We start from the raw sequence: 19,183 nt of genomic DNA on the forward strand, positions 1-19,183 counted from the left end.
ACCTTTTGAGCTTGAAGAGGGCGTTGTTAGCATGGCGGTAAATTGGAGAGCAGAGAGATTACACATCACTGGCATTATTAAATGCTTTGTGAATGGTCACTTATTGTAGTTTTGCTACCCATAGCCTGTGTGTCCCTGATTACAGACAAATGGACAGCTGGGAAGTAAAAGTTTCCACTACTTATCTTGTGCCAGGTCAGGCATTCCTCAGGTAGCTTCTGATGGTTTAACAAATTGAACTGAGTCACTAGAGAGGGACATACCTGTCACAGGAGACAGGTTGGACTGTTTTTCTGGGATCAAGGGAGAGGGGAGTGGGAAGGGCGGAGAAGTAGATGAGACCTTCCCCTTTTGACAGCAGTGACCCATTTCATCAGCTCACCAGCTCAAGGGACTGCAGCACTGAATCACACACAAGATCCTTGGGTCCTGCTTGCTACTGGCATCAGTATGCCTTTGCCTCGTGGGCTGATGGGTGACATAACTCAAAACATCATCCTTTGTTTTATACAGTATGAATAGAGACAGAGAAGCAGCCCTAACGAATGCCTTGAGGGAGGGCTTTACAATTGTTATAAGTCCAGATTCAAAAGAGTCAGGATCCATTAATCTCTTTGCAGTGGATAAGAACAGTCGTCTTAAAGTTTAGGAGGGCTTTTGCCCAGTGCTGATAGGAAACCCTATCTCTTTATTCAGACTTACTGGCTTGGAGTTTCAGGATGATTTTAAAAGATGTATGGGGCAATGACAATTGGCAACAGCCAATCTGTAACAAAGCACCAGGAGGGGTTAAAACAAATGAGTTAACCTACTCTATGTGACCTCTGAGTGCAAAAATAGATCATTCCGTTCACTTGCAAGGAATAGAGACATGCTGAAGAGAACAGTGACTAAAGTACTCCTCTCTACACAGAATAGCTGCCTGAAAAAGTGCAGAGTGGGAGTTCTCTTCACCTCTCTTGCTAGCTCAGTGTGCTCTGGATGATCTCTTGCTGCCTGCCTGTATGAGTCATGTCTGATTTGTGTGAGGTGCCAACAGACAAGGGACTAGCCTTCACCAGACCTTTTCTTTTTTTCCCTTGGGCTGACTCAGTGCCTCTCTGGCAGCTGTGCAAATGCAGAGTCACTCTGTGGCAATATGAGCAAAGAAAAAAGCTCCTTGAGGTCTCAGTTGCGTGATATGAATGTCAGCAAAGCACATAGCCTTTACTCACTGAGATCCTGAATCAGGCACCCTAGACATGTCAATCACAGGCATTGGATATGTTCTTACTAAATATGCCTGGTACCCACACAGTACATGTTTTGAGGGTTTTATTTCTGCATAATTCTATTCCAGTCCCATGGACTCAATGCCATTTGCAGCTGCAACCATCTTCAGATTTGGTTTAATCCCAAAAGAATCCAGTTTACACACTCTGGTCCTGTTCGCCTTCAAGGTACAACAGTTCCATGGATTTTTGGTGCCAGTTTTGCCTTTCTCAGTCTGTTGCTGGTAGTTGTCATTAGCTAAAGGCTGATTTTGTTATCTGGTATCTTATCTCTCATCTTAGAGGACAGGTACCTCTTCTAACAGCAACAGCTGCTGAAAGACCTGCATTTCCACTCCACATGTGGAGTTCTGCATTGCTGTAGGTATAACTTGGAAACCCATCTGTAAGCAGCTCTACGCAAGATGTATTTAAAGAGACTGTTGCATATTCTTGAATATCATCTATCCTGCATTTGTGTGAAATAGTATGAGCAGGAAGAGTGCTGAAAACCTCATATGTAAAAAGCACAATACCTAGGAAATACTGTGTGCTAAGTTTTACAGAGCTACGTAGTAAAATATGTAATTGCCTATTTATCATACTGGAGTATTATTTACAAAAAATATCTGTTTTCCACTTTTACAGAAAGCAATATGATTCTTAAAGAAAATGTCTCAGAATATCAACCAAAATTGATAAAGAAAATCATGCTGACTTTGTGCTGGATCCTAGCGCTGTTTGTCAGTGGGGCAGAAGTTAGAGAGATTAATTTGCCAGGTAAGAGCCTGCTTTGGTGAGGTTTGGTGTTCGTGGTGCTTTCTGACAGGTAAGAAAAGTGGATCTGCATTTTGCCATGCCTTCATGAGTTTTTCCTGCACCTGTTCATGCTTGTGGCAGGCAAACAGCTGTTTCTAGCCTTTCTGCAAGCTTTTTAAGTATTGGTAATACAGTTTGCCCTAAATATGATTCAAAATTCAGTCCCCTAACAAAAAGAAAAGGGCAAATGTAAAGGAGAATTTTTGAGAACTGAATGGAGCAAATTAATTGCTTCTGTGACTCCATCAATTCTCCAGGAGATGGTCCAAGCCTGTTGGGGGGGAGAAGGAAGAGAAAGGCAGGGTGAGACTGACATATCAAAGTCTTACACCCACAAAATCTGTCTAGAGGAACTTGATCCAATTCAGTGTGCAGAGAGAAACTGAAACTGCAAAGAGTCTCCCAGGTGGGCAGGCGAGGAACCGAAGATTTCACGCCCTCCCTTCTGCTGAAGTGAAATCCTGCCATACTTTCAACGGTTACCACATCCTGACTGTCAGGAGGGGTTATGCAGCAAGGTCAGTCAGCCTTTAGAGAATTCAGGGTTAGGATGGGTGACCACAGCTTTCAGAATCCAAAATTTTGTTTAATTTTAGTGACAGTAACTGAAACATAAGAGGGTAAAGTTTTGAGAGCAGTGAGACAATAATTCTTGTCAACCTTATCCTAAATAGGGAGTGTGGTGGGCAGGCTCTGCTTCTTCAGGTTTATGTCAGTCCCTTCTCCATTAACATGAGGAGAGCTAGAAGAGCTGCACCTGCTTTTCTACACAGGTGAGGTTTAACATGTTAACACCTACGTGAAAATCTTCAGTTCACTAAAAATCTTCAGCTCTTTTCACATCAGGCTTTTGAAAAAGGCCTAATAAACCTTAGAATAAACTTTTGAGAACATTGGCAAATTCCGTGTTTAAGAAAATCAACTCTCTATTAGCCCAGCATCCAGTCACATCAAATTTTTTTTTAATACAAAGAAAGTTAAAGTTGTATTTTTGTAGTATTCCTAATTATTTTTTTAAACATGATGACTGTGTGTTCTTTCAGGTGGTACTGATATCTTATTGTCCTGCTTTTCAGGATGTTCCCATGTTGAACCTCAAATACGGTATCGGGCAATTAGTGACGAGGACTTTGTTTTACAATGCGCTTTACCAGATAGAGATGCTACCCACATTTATAACAGCTCGCTTCTAAACCAACATCAGGTGAAATGGTTCTGGCATCCGAAAGATAAAGAGCCATTGAAGGCTATCAAGGAAAGCTCTAATCCTGCTCTCCAAGGGGATGCACTTTGGTTTAAACCAGTAAGGGACAGTGCTTCTGGAGTGTACATCTGTATGATACGGTATGTAATGGAGCAAAAAGCTTATATTTCTATACAAGAATTAATTGTTTTGTTTTATTTTGTTTGGTGTATTAAATGTTTAACTTTTTTTTTCTGCATCACTCAGGGAAAAAATCCCATGTCTCAAAATTGTTTTGGAGGTTCAAACAAAGAAGGCAGCAAAATGTTCAGGTTATGACACAAATATGCTACATCTTCTTGCTGGCAATGGGAATTCAATAACTTGTCCTGGGACAAAATGTTACAGCCATATAAAAAAGGCAGATGTAAAATGGTACAAGGTAAGAGCCACTCTCTTGAGCATTCGGAAAATTTCAGTGGAGCTATAGCTTTATGTCTAGTTAATGCTCATGTGCCATGGGTTTTTGAAATCTTTGGCAGACAATGCAGCCTAGAGAAATTCAACCCAAAAGCAGAATCTTGAATTGCCACATATCAAGTCTGTAAGTAAGAGTTTTGAAGAAATTTGCCACACCCAAAATATTATTCCATGAAATAGAAGCCTAGAAATGCTTTCTCTTCAGCTAAGAAATTGAAGTAATTGAGAATCAAAATAGGTTATTTACAAAACTGACATATGATTGAAATTTAAAATTTTAAGTTTTGTTTTGACATTTTACATTCTAAAAATATCAAATACACCAAAGAAAAAGTGGTTTTGTTAGAAACAAAATTCTTTTAAGATTAATATTTCAAATTCTTCTTTCCAAGACTCCTGTTTTTAATGAAACACCATTCCACTGAAACATTATTGACTTACTCTTTTTCAAATGACCACTAAAATACTTGCAAGCTAAAATTTATTCCTGTTATGTTTATAAGGATTGTAATATAACATCTAAACCTGTAAAAATGAGCAAATGAAAATGACTGAAATTTCAATTGTGCATTTTACTACCTGGTATTATTTACATTATTTATTCCATCAAGTAGAATTATGATCTAGTCAAAGTCACTCTTCATTTACTTTCAAACTTCAAATGAGGTATAACTTTACCTATATCTTGATCTGAAGCCCACTAAATTTAAGGAGATTCTTTCCATTTTGCGCTGTGGATTTTTTCAGGAATTTGATTTAAGGAAAATTCTTAGTGATCTTAGAGAATATGGATACACTAAGCTGAAAAATAGGGGTGCTTTTCAAAAAATAGTCAGTTTTCATCCTTTTAAAAGTAGTGACAGTGTTGTCAATCTCAGACAATCCAAACCCATGATTTACTTCTCATAAAACAACTTGAAAATGTTTTCAAAATAATTTATTTACAAAACAAAAAATACCCAGTCCACCAAAAAAGTGATCCTTTTTGTTGCTCTTTATTAATAGGAGTTTAGTTTAGATAAGGTTCATGATTTCACATTTCTTTCAGCAACCACAAATTTTAAATAATCTTTTAAAAAGACAATGGTATTCACATATTATAGACTGCAATTTTTTAATACAACTGACAAATGTCCTCAGTCTCCTAATAAATCTTTTTTTTGGGCTTCAGTGGAAAGGGTTTGGCCTAGCCCTACTGCCATGGTAATCCTATTGAAATGTCTTAAAATATAATTTAATAACAGCAGCAACAACAACAAAAAAAAAGGACTTCTAATTCCTTGATATTCTTTTCTTTTCATTAGGATGGTCATCAGATAAAACATAGGAAAAGCAGACAAAGCCTAAAGCTTAAGCATAATGAAATCTACTTGAATCCAACCTATGACAAAGATGCTGGAATATATGTGTGTGATTACTCTCTATATGAAAACACTACCGAGTGGACAATGAGAACAGCAGTAACAGTACATGTCATTGGTGAGTAATATAATAACTCAGAATAAAATACCTGAAGTAAAGTACATTTTCTCTATCCTTTCCTACCCTATTTATGCCTTTTGTTCAGGGTCTTGTTCTGAAAACTCCATAAACTGAATTAGCTACACAATCATTAAAATCCTCTTCCAAGTATTCTGAGCACATCTTGGGACATTGACTAGAACCTTCAATGTTCAGTAATAACATGTAGCATACAATGCCATCATTTTCAAGATCTAATTCCACTTTGGATTTATTGTAGTTCCTAACAGTGGGGATCGAATCTACAAAAGGATTTAGATCTCTTGATCTGGGAGTAGAATTCATGAAAGTCCAGCTGGTGCCAATGTTCTCCATGTTCCCCATCCTTGGAGGTATTTAAAAGATGTGTAGATGTGTTGCTTAGGGACATGGTTTAGTGGTGGACTTGGCAGTGTTAGGTTAACGGTTGAACTTGATGATCTTATAGGTCTTTTCCAACCTAAACAATTCTATGATTCTGTGTACTGTATGGGCAGCGTCAGGAAGATATTCACATACTAGGAGAAAGGAGTGCTAATCCTGCATGGGAAATGTGGACAAAACCAGTGTAACAGTCTGTGGAAGGAAGAACGAGATTTAGGGAGCAAAAGAAAGGTGGCAAGTGGGGCCACCTGGTTCTATGGTCTAGTGAGGACAGCACTCCTCTGAAATAGCTGGTCCCTTTTTTGCAGATGTTTGATGTATTTGGTACTAAGAAGTCATGGGAAAAAATATATACACCCCATCAGGACAGGTCCTGGAAATCATATCTCACCAACTTTTGAGATGTCTGTATGCTGCTTTACAAAGGCTGGTGCACTTTCACTCTTCTCTCTGGCTATATTCCCACAATATTTTCCAAGCAGGCATGGACTGGCTCTGCTTTTATTCTGATCTAGCTGAACCTGAGCTAACGCACTGTGCTTCTCAGTTGTTTTCCCTCACTTCACAGTACAGTCAGAAGAATGCCTGAAAGGAGCCATATACATATATCCTCCCCCTGAATCTTGCATACATTTCTCTGCTGTGGCTTGGTTTAAAAAAAAAAAAAAAAAATGTCATGTGGCACCATTTCCTGCAGTGTGGGACTTTCCTAGAATATCAGAGCTGTGGGTTTTAGCCCCTTCAGGCTGTTTTTCCGGAGCCTGGGTAATTGCTTAGTACATTGTATGAACTGTGGGTGTCATTAGCTGTGCCCTTTGGCAGCCCTTGTTTTGAAAAAAGCCATGGTTATTTTAATGCAAGTACCTGTGCTTGTGAATGAGGTGTGTGCTGTATGTGTGCTTACTGGGTGTGGAATGGGGCTTGGCAGGGAACTGGTATGAGGATTGCATCCTTCAGGGGGTTTTGCAAGGGGCGGCCCTAACTTCTGAATCCTAAATAACCTTAAGTGGAGGCTAGACGTTGAGCAACTCAGCTCACATAGGATGGCAGTGCCTCAGAGTAACTGAGATAGCAGGTCTTCAAGTAGCTACATAAGTTTTGTGGTCAAAGCTCCCTTATTTGTGCACTCTCAGACACTTTAACAACTGTAAATCATCATCTTGGACTTAGGTGTCTAAATTGCACCTAACATTTGAAAAAGAAAATTCTATAAGATATTTTCTCTGGTCTTCTGCACTGATGATAGCATTATAGTTATTAACAGTATTCCTGTTAATTGCAGAGAAAAACACTACCCATCCACCAAACTTCTTGTATCCCAACGGTGTGGTGATCCTCGAAGCAGAGCTTGGTAAGTTTTGATTCCTCATCTGAAAGTGAAAGAAAATGCTTAAATGAGGTATTGATAGATAATGATAGATCTTGATAAAGTAAAACAGGTTTGCTCTCTAGGAGTATGAGAATTTTGTATAAAATGTAGGGGTTTTTCCTTGATATATATCTTTGTGGATATTAAAGGAAGCATCATGTGTTATACAGATCCCAGGCTACTTAAGAGAAAAATATTCTGGTGACCTCCATGTATGGTCTTCCTGTGCTAATTTGTTTCAGGAAAGCCACTTGATTTGGAATGCCGTGTACAGTTTGGATTTGAAAGAGTTTCTCTGATGCGGGTAACATGGAAAAGAAACAACAAAGAAAATATAAATGAGAAATTGAATCAGGAAACAAGGTAAGAAAACCCCCAGTAGTCTGATTACTACTACAGTCAGCAACTGTAAAATTCCTTCTACAACCGCTTTACTGAATGCATTTTACTGAAAGAAACCCAGAAGGCTCTGTTTTTCAACATATTAATGTGTATATCCATGAGCATGTGACAGGCATGTGCACTTCACAGACTGAAGCACATATTGATGGCCGTAAAGCCAAGAACTCAAACTTTCTGCACAATCTCAACTCTTCTTCCTAAAGCTTTAGCTCATGGACAGCTTCAACATGAATGGTGCTTGGTTGCCTGTGCCTGCATCAGATGTTTTCAAATGTTTCCTCTGTTGTGCCTTGCTAGCAACTCACATAACCTGTCTTTGAAACCTGTCTCTGAGTGGGGAATAAACGAGATCAGTAAAACAGTACTGTGAACACTGAAAGGAGTTTGGGTGCCTCAGACATTGGGATGTGTTTATTGAGTCAGTCTGAGGACTTGCTGCACTGAATTACAGGACACTGAATTTCAGGAGTCTTCCCTGGCAAGAATTAACCAGACCCTGCAGAGAAGCAACATGTGGGGGATAGGTTTCCTGTGACTTGGGGACAACCCAAAGAGTCACCAAGCTTCCCTTTCCTTCCTGTACTTCCCTCATTCAGTTATGCAGTGTCCAACTTGGGCAAGAAACACAGTGGAGGCAACACAGACAAGTGTGTCTTGCACTACACAGCCCTGAGTTATCTTTATGGGAAACCTTTTCTGTACACCGTGGGAAGCAAAAGCCCTGCTGTCACTGATAAAAGCAAGTTCTTAATAGGAGTCATATGGGAAAAAACAAGTGATATCACACACACATATACACACACTCACTCACTCATGAGGTAGATTGGAAATTGGATTTTCCTAACTTTTGCATGTTTAGCTTTGTAACGTTCTTCTCACCAAGTTTTTAGCTTTTTGTGTGCATACAATTTCTGTGTTTTAAAAACCCAGTTGAATAAAACAGACTTTCAGGACAGTTTGAATCCTTGTCCATGCTCACGCCTGTGTATTTTGAGTTAGCAGAGGTAGGGCCATGGTAGACTGTCATTTTGCAGTGGCATGATGTGAGGTGCCTTCAGAACCACCCAGAGATGCCTGTACTTGTGGCTTTCAAAGAGAAATGCTGAGACTCATAAACCCTGGGTATTCTCGAGTGGTTGTAGACACAGATCTGTTCCCCACAACCCTCACTCATCCCCAAAGGGATTCCTCTGTTACATCTTCATTTCCTATACTTCCATCCCTTATATTTGTCTTATTCTGTTTTCCTTATTCTGCAGACCTTTGATGTTAGTACTTTCTTACAATGTAAAAACCAAATGGAAGTTCCAAACCAGAACACTGCATTGCTGTTAAAAGTTCAAGGTGAATGTTAAGAAGTTGCAAGCTCCTCTTTCTTTGTATTTAAGACATTTGGAGATTGTGTGAATGAACAGCAAAGTTATCATGCAAATACATATTTTTTTCTCTTTAGTATTTATGCAAAAGGTTTAAAGGGACACACACTTCTTCATGTTGCGAAACTGAAAGAAGTCACCGAAAGGGACCTCAGAAGCACCTTCACATGCTTTGCTGAGAATTTGGTGGGAAATGCCACCGCTGTGATCCAGCTGAAAAGAAAGCAGAAAGGTAAAACTATCGATGGATTACTATTTGCCCTTGAAGACACATTTTGATTTACTCACTGCTGCAAATTCATTCCCCATTGACACTGGCTTTTTAGCCAGCTGCAGACGTTTCTTGAAGCTGGATGGGAAAAGTATGATTAGTCAGATGTCTAGAAAGGCACGTTATTCTGAGGACTACTCAGAAGGACAGGGGTATCTGGGGACTTACTGCAGGCAGGTGGGCCAAGTGGAAGCTGGAGAGTAACTGGGAGGAAGAAGAGGAGAGTAGCATCTCTGAACATTAATAGGCAATCTACTAAACTGAAGCAGAGCGGCTGCTGAAAGCAGTAGTATCCCTTGATTTTCATAGGACATTTCTGTTTGTTTCCCCAGTCCTTAGAATGCATGTTTCTGAGAAGTTACCGTAACTGGTATGAATGTGGCAGCCTTTCAAGCAAAGGCCAAAACCAGAATCAGTGTGGAAATTAAACCGTTGAACCATAGTTCACAGTGGAGATTCATCATTGGAGTGGCACAGAAAGTCTCCAGCAGGGCACTGTGTGCAGCTATGTGTGTTCTGATGTGACTTTTCCGTCTCACACGATGACTGCTTTCAGCCCTGCTGAGTGTACCACAGACGTTTTTCTCTGTGCCTTCCATCACAGATTGGCTTTTCATACCATCAAGGAGATATCATTCAAACAAGGTCCCTGATGGTAGACTGAAACTCTGTGTTGAGGTTTGCAGCTAAATGAATTCCTGACTTCCCTAGAGTTTGCCAGTGGGGCAAGAACGAAGATCGTGAGATGGTTTGCCCCCATTTCTGGACTGAGTTTTTCATCTAAGTGTCAACGTTATTTTGGAAAGCCTGAGTTATGATAGATCCTTTTCTTTCTACAGTGTTTCTCTTATACATACTATGCAGTGTCATTTCTACTCTATTTGCATTCCTTTTGTGCACTGCCTTTATTTACCAGTACTGGATTGAAATAGTGCTGATGTACCGAAGTTATCTGGTCCACAGCAAAACTACAGGAGGTAAGAAACTTTGTATAATATTCATTTTATCCAGTTTTTCTACTGCCTTTTGCCATATGGGTTAGTCTGGTGTGAATTAACCATTTAATTAAATGCTCTTAATGACCCTGTTCTCTTTGAGCCGATACAAAGGCTGTTAAAGCTAGGAAGATGCTCAGTGGATTCAGATGGAAAAAAAAGCCGGGCAGTGTGGAGTCAATATCTAACACCAACCGAAATGTCACAGTTAGCCTTTTACGAGATCCCTAATTTACCCAGAGAAGATCAGAGTAGGAAGTTGAATTTTGGCAGTCCCTTTGTGGGGAATAATAGAGCATCTCCAACATTTTAACCTCATTCTCCCAAAGTGTTCAACACAAGAATCAAATGTCCTTGCAGAACTAAGTGAAGGACTCCAGAGTCTATTGTATTTTTCACTTGAAGCCAAATAATTCCTCAGAAGAATAAGCAAAGGAGAGAAATAAGATGATATAGGGCACCAACTGAGAAGAGTACATTTGGGAAATATTTGTATTTCCATTCTAAAAATTATGTTGACCATCTTGACATTTACACCAGAGTAATCAGCTTCCAATATTTCAAATCTCAGCAGTAGCATCGCCCCATCATCTCAGCTAAAATGGGCCTCCAACATAGTAGGCAGTGTAAAAATGTGTTAGAAATGACAGTGCCTACTTCAAAGATTTTAACATATAATTTTCTTACATGGGTTGAAAGAAATCTGATAGTATGTGCCCAAGGAAATTTTTCTAAAAATTCTTGAATCTTGATGCAGCTTGAGATATAGGTGTGTGAGTCTGCTTTTGTGTTTGCATGTGTATATGTAGATTATACGTGAGTGTGAAATTACTGTATCTAGATATCTGTAAATACATATACAATGAGACAATTAGCTGCCCTTTGGAAAGTATTTTTGTGGGTCCTAAGGCAGCTGGCAAAAGTGATTTGGGAAATCACTCAAAATTTCCCCTCTATTTGGTAACAAATTGATTTAAGAACCTCTGGAAAGTCCCCTTAGAGCTCACCCTATATGTCAGTAGGACAGAGGCAGACTTGCCAAGAGTTGTGCCTTGAAGTTGAAGACACTGTTAGGTTCCACCACATGGCAGCCTCTGTCCTGCTCCCTGACTCTCAAGTACCACATGCAGATGGCACCATTTACAGCGTAGGGGCATGGAGTGTGCAGACCAGCTGTGCCTACCCAGATAGTTTTCTGCCTAAGGTGATTGGCCATAAAATGTATTCTCACCTGCAGGATTATGTCCATCTCACTTCATGTGGATGCATTTCAAATCACCTAAGGTCTGAAAGGGCTTGATCGTAGAGCAGCAAAGCAGTAACTATGACTTAATTTTGCCGTTTCTTCGTTTCCATCATTTCTTCTCTTTCATCTCACTTAGCGCAGAATCAGAGAATTGCAGAATCCCACAAGGTTGGAAGGGACTCCCGGGAGTCATCTGATCCCACACCCTGCTCAAAGCAGAGCCAACCTAGGCCAGGTTGCTCAGGACCTTGTAGATAGAGAATCCACAACCTCTTTGGACAATGTGCTCCAGTGTTTGACCACTCTCACAGTGCAAACTTTTTCACTAACATCTAATGAGAAATTCCCTTGTTGCATCTTGTGTCTGTTGCTTCTTCTTCTGTCACTGTGCACCTCAGAGAAGAATCTGTCCCCATCACTTCTCTACCTTCCCATTTGGTAGTTGAAGACAGCAGTAAGGTCACCTTTTTTCTCATGCCTCTCTAACCCTCCTTAGCCAATTCAGATATACCTCTTAAAAATCTTGTCTTCTTCCACAAGGAGAAAGAAACAATGCAGAAGCTGTCATACTAACTTTTATAGATCACATATGCAGTCACTTTGCTTAACTCAGGTATTCTTAATTTCCTACCCTTTGGGCATCTTAAAAGTTTGTGCCAAAAGTTCCTCAGGTTGTAACTGTCCTTCTGTGCTATCCTAGGGAAAAAAATCCTAGTGGTGCTTATTATTGTATGTGTTTGTAACTTGCTATTGTAATAGTAATCTTATAAAGGAAAACAGTGATGTGTTTATTAATGGTCGTTGTCTCATAAGATTGCAGTGACCTCTGTAGGTGAAATGAGGAATAGATGGTTTGTAGTGCAATTTATTGTCATTTAAAAACTGTTTTCAAAGGAGCTTCAATTCAGGGTGCAGCTGAATTGAAGTTCAGCTAAACCAATCTAGTGACCTGCTGCCCCACATTCTAGTCCCACACTAGTCCTGCATGCCTGCTGGTGGTGATTCACTGTTGTGGGCCTGCATTGGCTCAACCTGGCAGAGAAATAACTCAGCAAAAGACAGTGAGTAGCTGTGAGTAGCAAAGTGAATCATCTTCCTCTGTTACCACAACAGCTTCAGCACCAGTAGAAGGAAGTGGTGGAAGTGTGTGGCCAGGAGCTGAGGGGAGGAGCAGAGATGTAACGTGTCTTGTCTAATCATATCTTTGGCCTCTAAACCTAATCTGCACACGTATGTTTTGTTTTGATGACATACTTTCTGCTACGTGCTGGTTCTGAATGTAGCTGTTGAACCCCAGCTCATGCATGTCATTAGTTTTCCATGTGTATTTCCTTTGCTCCCTGGAATCCATATGGGCTCTTCTAGACCCTGTGGGAACCTGATGGATTTAGCTCAGGTTTGTGATCCTAATCTTACATCTAGGGATAGAAATCAGGAGGTTAACACTGGGGCACGGGGTGATACTCAACACCATTACTTAGGTGTCTGTGCTGGAGGTAGGTGTCTCAGTTCCCATGCAGTAAGGATGTAGTCAATACGGTGAAATCTAGAGAGCTTCTCAGCTCACCCTGCAGCAGCATCCTGCAGCAGGACTCTACACTAAACAGCTGAATTTCTTTCTGGTTTCTATTAACTATATTGACATATGATAGAACTCAGCTGATTGAACATACGTGTCTGATGTCATTTGTACTGCCTGAGGATATCCTGCCATGCCAGAAGATTTCAGTCTCCAATAGTTCCTATGTCAAATTTGGCAGTCTCATCAACCTTAGGAGACCTTAAATGGCATCAAGCAACTACATATGGGGAACCGGACTGAGTCCACTGTGCATTTTGCTTTCACCAGCAATTCCTTTTGTTTTCCTTCCTCCTCCCTCAAGCGTAGTTCAAATTTTATTTAGCAAATAGGTAAGATTTGTTTGCAGTTAAAAATAGGCCTAACTCAGGTCATTGGTACCAGGGTGTTTCAAAGCTAAGAAAAGTTCTTTATATATTTTACATCTGCACCTCACAAACATATTCTTTTAATGAGACTAAAACAAGTTCAGGAACTGGTCAATACTCAGCGTCTGAGCTGATATTTGGATCAGCCTTGGGCTTTGCTACTTGCACCAGTCTCTCTGACTGCAAACATAACACTGTATGAAAACAGCACGTCTTTGCAAGTATCTGATAGCTAAGAATATTGTTCCTTTAAAATTCATTATATTTTCAAAGTAGGTTGTGTGTTGATCAGTATTTTTGGAATCAGCATTGGGGCAAATGAGAGAAAAGATTGGAAATCATTCCCTACAACATGGATTTTGCCTGGAAGGAGCCAGATCTTCCACTGGTGAAAACTGGACCATGTTTGTGAAGATGCAGAAAAATGCCTGATTTAAACTTCCTTGCACTAGTCATCTGTAGCTTCCTCATTTGCTTTGGTAGTGCATGTCTACAAAATTTGCAAGACAGTGAGGACTAAGGGTTGGCTTTGGGTAACTGGGTGGCTGTACTTCATGAACAGGTGATAATTTTATGTTTGTGTTGTGCCTACTTAAATAGATATAAATGGAAATTGAGCATTAAGAAAAAAAGTTGAATGCTTCAGACAGACTTGTTTATGTATACAGTGTTACTTATTTATTTATTTTAGATGGCAAAGAATTTGACGCATTTGTGTCCTATGCAAAACTAGACTCTTCTGAAAGTGACTCCACTTTAATTAGTGAGGAACAATTTGCCCTGGAACTTCTTCCAGATATTCTGGAAAATAAATATGGATACAAGTTATGCATTCTTGAAAGAGATATTCTTCCAGGAGGAGGTAAGGTCCCTGTGGATGGTAGAAATCTTCAGTTCTTTACAAAATTGTTTTTCACTTTCCAAAAAACCTTATGCACCAGATCAGCAGATGGTATTTTGGTACTGGAGTTTCTTCTCAAATCTCATCTTGTTTTGATCTTTATATCTGGCCCCTGCACCTGAGGCACACATGTGTCTAGGTGTGGTCACTGGGGAGCTACTAGGCTGAGACAAATCTTCTTGTCAAGAATTTATTTGCAAGCAGACTCCATTCCCTGAAAAGAAGAGCCCAAATATTTCAGTAGTTACTTTCTGAACAATTTTATTCAGTGCTGCCTGCTATAATTAGAAAGCCCTCAGTACCTGTCCCTGGGAGAGACAAAGTCCAACTGTCCCTTGAGTCCCTCTTTGTGTTGAGGTGTCAGTTGTGCCCTCCACCTTGCTGAGCAGCAAGTTGTGTTCTCCAGGCTGCATAAAAATGGCCCAGTACCCTCTGACAGCAAGCACATTTCTAGGGGTTCTGTGATTGCTCAGCATCCCTATTTCTGGTTTTCTCTATTTCTGGGGTTTAGCTGTTGATAAAGGAAGTGATAAGATAAAAGTCCATTATAGAATGCAGTAACGATCACCATTTCTTCTCCAGCATACACAGATGAAGTTGTTACAGCTATTAAACAAAGCAGACGAGCAATCATTATCTTGAGCCCAGCCTACGTCAGTGGACCAAGCATCTTTGAACTGCAGGCAGCAGTGAACTGTGCATTGGAAGACAAAAAGATCAAACTGGTATTAATAAAGTTCCAGGCTTTCCAAGAACCAGAGACTTTGCCTCCAGTAGTGAAGAAAGCTCTTCGGATTTTACCAGTCATTACCTGGAAGTCTTCTACTTCTGCTGCTCCAAACAAGAAGTTCTGGAAATACATGCATTACCACATGCCAGTCAAAACTACTAAGATGTTGGGAAATTGCAGCCTGAAGGGCTTTTTCCAAAGGTTATTCAGTGTGGGATAGCGATAGCAGAAAATTCACAGAGGGATGACAGCAGGCTCAGGAACAGTGATGTGATTGTAAAAGACCTTTTCTACATTGGCTGACCACTGTGGACTGTCACTGCAGTCAGCAGTAGCTCACTCCAAAACAGTGAGAAGGACTGCAGTGTGACAATGCTGCAGCCCACAGCAAAACTAAGTAGCACTGCACACAACCAGAAATGTGAGCTATCTTTCATAAATTATTATTTTATTATTATTTTTATTATATTTATTATATTCTTTTGCTATGATGTTGAGACATACACGTGAATGTTTTGTCCTTTGCACTGTATTTCTTCTGGAATATTTTTATACTTGTTTTCTAGAAAAAGATTAAAAAGGAGAACTCCAGAGGAAGCTTGCAGTTTAATTTTCCTGTGCATCCAAATTCATTAAATGAGTTACCTCCTCCTGTAGGAGTACCAAGGAAGAAAAGCTCTGGGAGACTGCCACAACTGGGTATGCCGAAGGGTTTAAGAAAAGAAGGAGCACTGTGTCAGGGCTGATCCCAGGCATCTCCATCCTTCCTGCAATGGGAGAAAGCATTCCTACCAGTTGTGAAACATTTCACACTTGGAGACATCTGCACACTGCTGATCTTGTCTGGTGCTGGTCACTCATGGGTCCCACTGAACCTGTTGGTATTATGGGTGTATTGCAGTTGTAAAACAAAGTCCTGGTTGTCACAGCTAGTGGACTTCCAGGGACTCTGAAGTCTTTCCCTTGCAGTCCTCGGGCTGGTAACTCTCCAAGGTTTGTATCACTTACCCTCAAGGCAGCTTGCAGTCTCTGTGTGTGTATGGCCGTAGCTAAGTGAAATGCAATGGTCAATGTTAAGAAAATCTGAGTAGGAAAGCCACTGATCTGGTGTTCTGCTGACTTCATTTAGCCTTCAAGTTAACAAAACCTTATTTTATGATGCTGATTGAATAGCTCATCCACCAGATTCCTTGATGGAATCATAGAATGGAATCATAGAATAGAATCGTTTAGGTTGGAAAAGACCTTTAAGATCATCCAGTCCAACCATTAACCTAACACTACCAAGTCCACACTAAACCAATTAAGGGTAGACTAGACTAAACCATGTCCTGAAGTGCCACATCTAGCCATTTTTTGAACACCTCCAGGGATGGTGACTCCACCACCTCTCTGGGCAGCCTGTTCCAATGCTTGACCACCCTTTCCGTGAAGAAATTTTTCCTAATATCCAATCTAAACCTCCCCTGGCACAGCTTGAGACCATTTCCTCTTGTCCTATCACTGGCTACATGGGAGAAGAGACCAACACCCACCTCACTACAACCTCCTTTCAGGTAGTTGTAGAGAGCGATAAGGTCTCCCCTCAGCCTCCTTTTCTCCAGGCTAAACAACCCCAGTTCCCTCAGCCGCTCCTCATAAGGCCTGTGCTCCAGACCCTTCACCAGTCTTTTTGCCCTTCTCTGAACATGCTCCAGCACCTCAATGTCTTTCTTGTAGTGAGGGGTCCAAAACTGGACACAGTATTCCAGGTGCGGCCTCACCAGCGCCGAGTACAGGGGGACAATCACCTCCCTGCTCCTGCTGGCCACACTATTCCTGATACGAGCCAGGATGCTGTTGGCCTTCTTGGCCACTTGGGCACACTGCTGGCTCATGTTCAGCTGGCTGTCAACCAGCACCCCCAGGTCCTTTTTGGCCAGGCAGCTTTCCAGCCACTCTTCCCCAAGCCTATAGCGCTGCATGGGTTTGTTGTGACTGAAGTGCAGGACCCGGCACTTGGCCTTGTTAAACCTCATACAGTTGGCCTCGGCCCATCGGTCCAGCCTGTCCAGGTCCCTCTGCAGGGCCATCCTACCCTCGAGCAGATCGATACTCCCACCCAGTTTGGTGTCATCTGCAAACTTACTGAGGGTGCACTCAATCCCTTCATCCAGATCGTTGATAAAGTTATTAACCAAGACTGGCCCCAAAACGGAGCCCTGGGGAACACCGCTCGTGACCGGCTGCCAACTGGACTTAACTCCATTCACCACTACTCTCTGGGCTCAGCCACCCAACCAGTTTTTTACCCAGCAAAGAGTACGCCCGTCCAAGCCATGAGCTGCCAGCTTCTCAAGGAGAATGCTATGGGAGACTGTGTCAAAGGCTTTGCTAAAGTCCAGGTAGATGATGTCCACAGCCTTTCCTTCATCCACCAGGTGGGTCACCAGGTCATAGAAGGAGATCAGGTTGGAAATGGACTTCAAGAAATAATGCTGTTAACAGGACCAGTATACTGAAAAAAACCCAACTCTTGCAAGCAGGCTGAGCATTATCTACCTAATTTTTTATTGGGTTCGAAGTCTTTAGTAGGATGACTGGTCATTGTGCAGAAGCAGAGGATACTGTCTAGAAACAACATCGAACAGCATCACTGTCTGTATCAGAGAAAATTTTGTCACTGCAGCTGCACCTGCATTGGCATTTAAGTTCAGATCATAAGCTTTTGAAGCAAACTTCCCAATTGTCACCATTTGTTGCCTTTTGCTTTGCACTGCAGAGCATGTCAGAGCACATACACTGGGTCCCTAATGTAGAGGTAATCTGACAGTCTGTGAGATTCAGCATTGTTTTCCAACACAAGCAGATCTGTGGGTAATTTGAATAATTTGTCAGTAAATTAAATTTACTCACTTCTAATCTATGTAATACAGGCTTTAGCAGCTTCTAATCAACATTACTATGTTTGCACACTTTGTTATCCTAACAAAGTTTTTGTGGAGGAGAGAAGAGGCTGAACTTTTAAAAAAATGTTCCATAATAGTGAATGTCTTCTTGGAGGAGGATAATTTGGTTGTCCAATAAATGCCTCGCTGGCATGAGTAAAATGAATGTTAAATACAAGACAACTCAACACCCAGTTTTAGGCACATCATGTGGCTCAGACATTCCTCTCTCTCTTTTTATAATGTGCTAAGTTACATACAAGCATTTAAGAGAGAGAACACATTTCTAAACGAGAACGTAATTTGTGTGGTCTTCCACCAGATGTCCCTACCGTAAGCCCTGCAGAGTCCATTTATTTACACACCAAGTAGTTTTGTTACCAGGTGAGACAGGACCAGTGAGCAGTGCCAAGTGTGGTACCTGAGGTGCGAGCTGCGCTGGGGAGGCAGACGGGGAGCGAGGGCATGAGAGGAAGGTATGGAGGAGGCTCTCCTTCCTGCTCACGGTGACACCGTCTCTTCCACCTGATGCTATTTACTCATGCTGCACTTGCTGCCTGAATGGTGTATGCTGTGGCTTTTTTTTTTTTTTTTCCTTTCTTTTTTTTGGACAGTGGGGAAAAAAATCAGAGTGGCTGGTTAAATAATGTAGTTGGGAAGGGTTTTTTATTCCTTAACAGGGTGATGCTGTGGCCAGGGTTTATCTGGGTTGGAGGAACCTGTAGAACCGGTATCTTCGTACAAACTCCAGGTCTGGCTGTAACACAAGGAACAGGACAGGCACATTAGGGCTTTTAAAATGACCTCTAAGAGGCAAATGAAGCAGCCCTGAGGAGGAAGCAGCCATATCTATGAGCAGCGCGAATCGACAGGCGTGAGTGTTGCATACCTTCATGCACCCACTATACACTATATCTGTAATAAAAGAGTCACAGCCCCAGACATGGGCTCTGCTGCATTTGCACATGCAAAGCTTTTGAACTGGTTGCTGTCGCTGTCAAGTCTGGTGTGCTGTTCTGCTGCTGCTTATGTGGATGAGCCCAACCTGAGCAAGAGTATCTTGCCTCACTATGAACCTGATCATGGGGATGCTGTTGGCTCTTCACAAGATACAAGGCTACATGTTTTCACAGTGGACTATGAGTCTGTGCAAATTCCCTATGAAGTTACTCTTTGGATCCTCCTTGCCTCTCTTGCAAAAATAGGTAAGTAGAAAATGGGATCTTGGGTCCTCCTACCTCAGCAAGAAGTTAAAAACATACCATGCAAGCAAATATCTTCCATGCATTCTTGTAGTTGGGATTGTTTTTACAACTTCTGTCCTCAAAAGAACAGGTGTGTTCATTACTATGACGATGACAAAATTCCACCTCTGAATGCTTCCAGCTTACTTAAGTAAATAT

At 41.2% G+C, this 19,183-nt stretch overlaps 2 protein-coding genes across 2 annotated transcripts in view; both read left to right on the plus strand.

The window, feature by feature from the left end:
* The first annotated feature begins 1,906 nt into the window (after positions 1–1,906).
* IL18RAP (interleukin 18 receptor accessory protein) lies at positions 1,907–15,073 on the plus strand. Its single transcript, XM_009492479.2, has 10 exons — positions 1,907–2,030; positions 3,146–3,413; positions 3,520–3,694; positions 5,037–5,211; positions 6,899–6,967; positions 7,228–7,348; positions 8,841–8,995; positions 9,874–10,011; positions 13,914–14,084; positions 14,706–15,073. The coding sequence occupies exons 1-10, from the start codon at positions 1,907–1,909 to the stop codon at positions 15,071–15,073; spliced, it is 1,764 nt and encodes a 587-aa protein (XP_009490754.2).
* Positions 15,074–18,673: 3,600 nt separating this feature from the next.
* Positions 18,674–19,183, plus strand: part of SLC9A4 (solute carrier family 9 member A4) — a 40,236-nt gene continuing 39,726 nt past the window's right edge. Inside the window, exon 1 of the mRNA XM_075711290.1 lies at positions 18,674–18,985. Within this exon, the coding sequence (XP_075567405.1) occupies positions 18,724–18,985 (262 nt within the window). The 5' untranslated portion in view covers positions 18,674–18,723. The remainder of the gene's footprint in view (positions 18,986–19,183) is intronic.

This window comes from Pelecanus crispus, chromosome 1 (genome assembly GCF_030463565.1).
Source record: "Pelecanus crispus isolate bPelCri1 chromosome 1, bPelCri1.pri, whole genome shotgun sequence".
Taxonomy (NCBI): domain Eukaryota; kingdom Metazoa; phylum Chordata; class Aves; order Pelecaniformes; family Pelecanidae; genus Pelecanus; species Pelecanus crispus.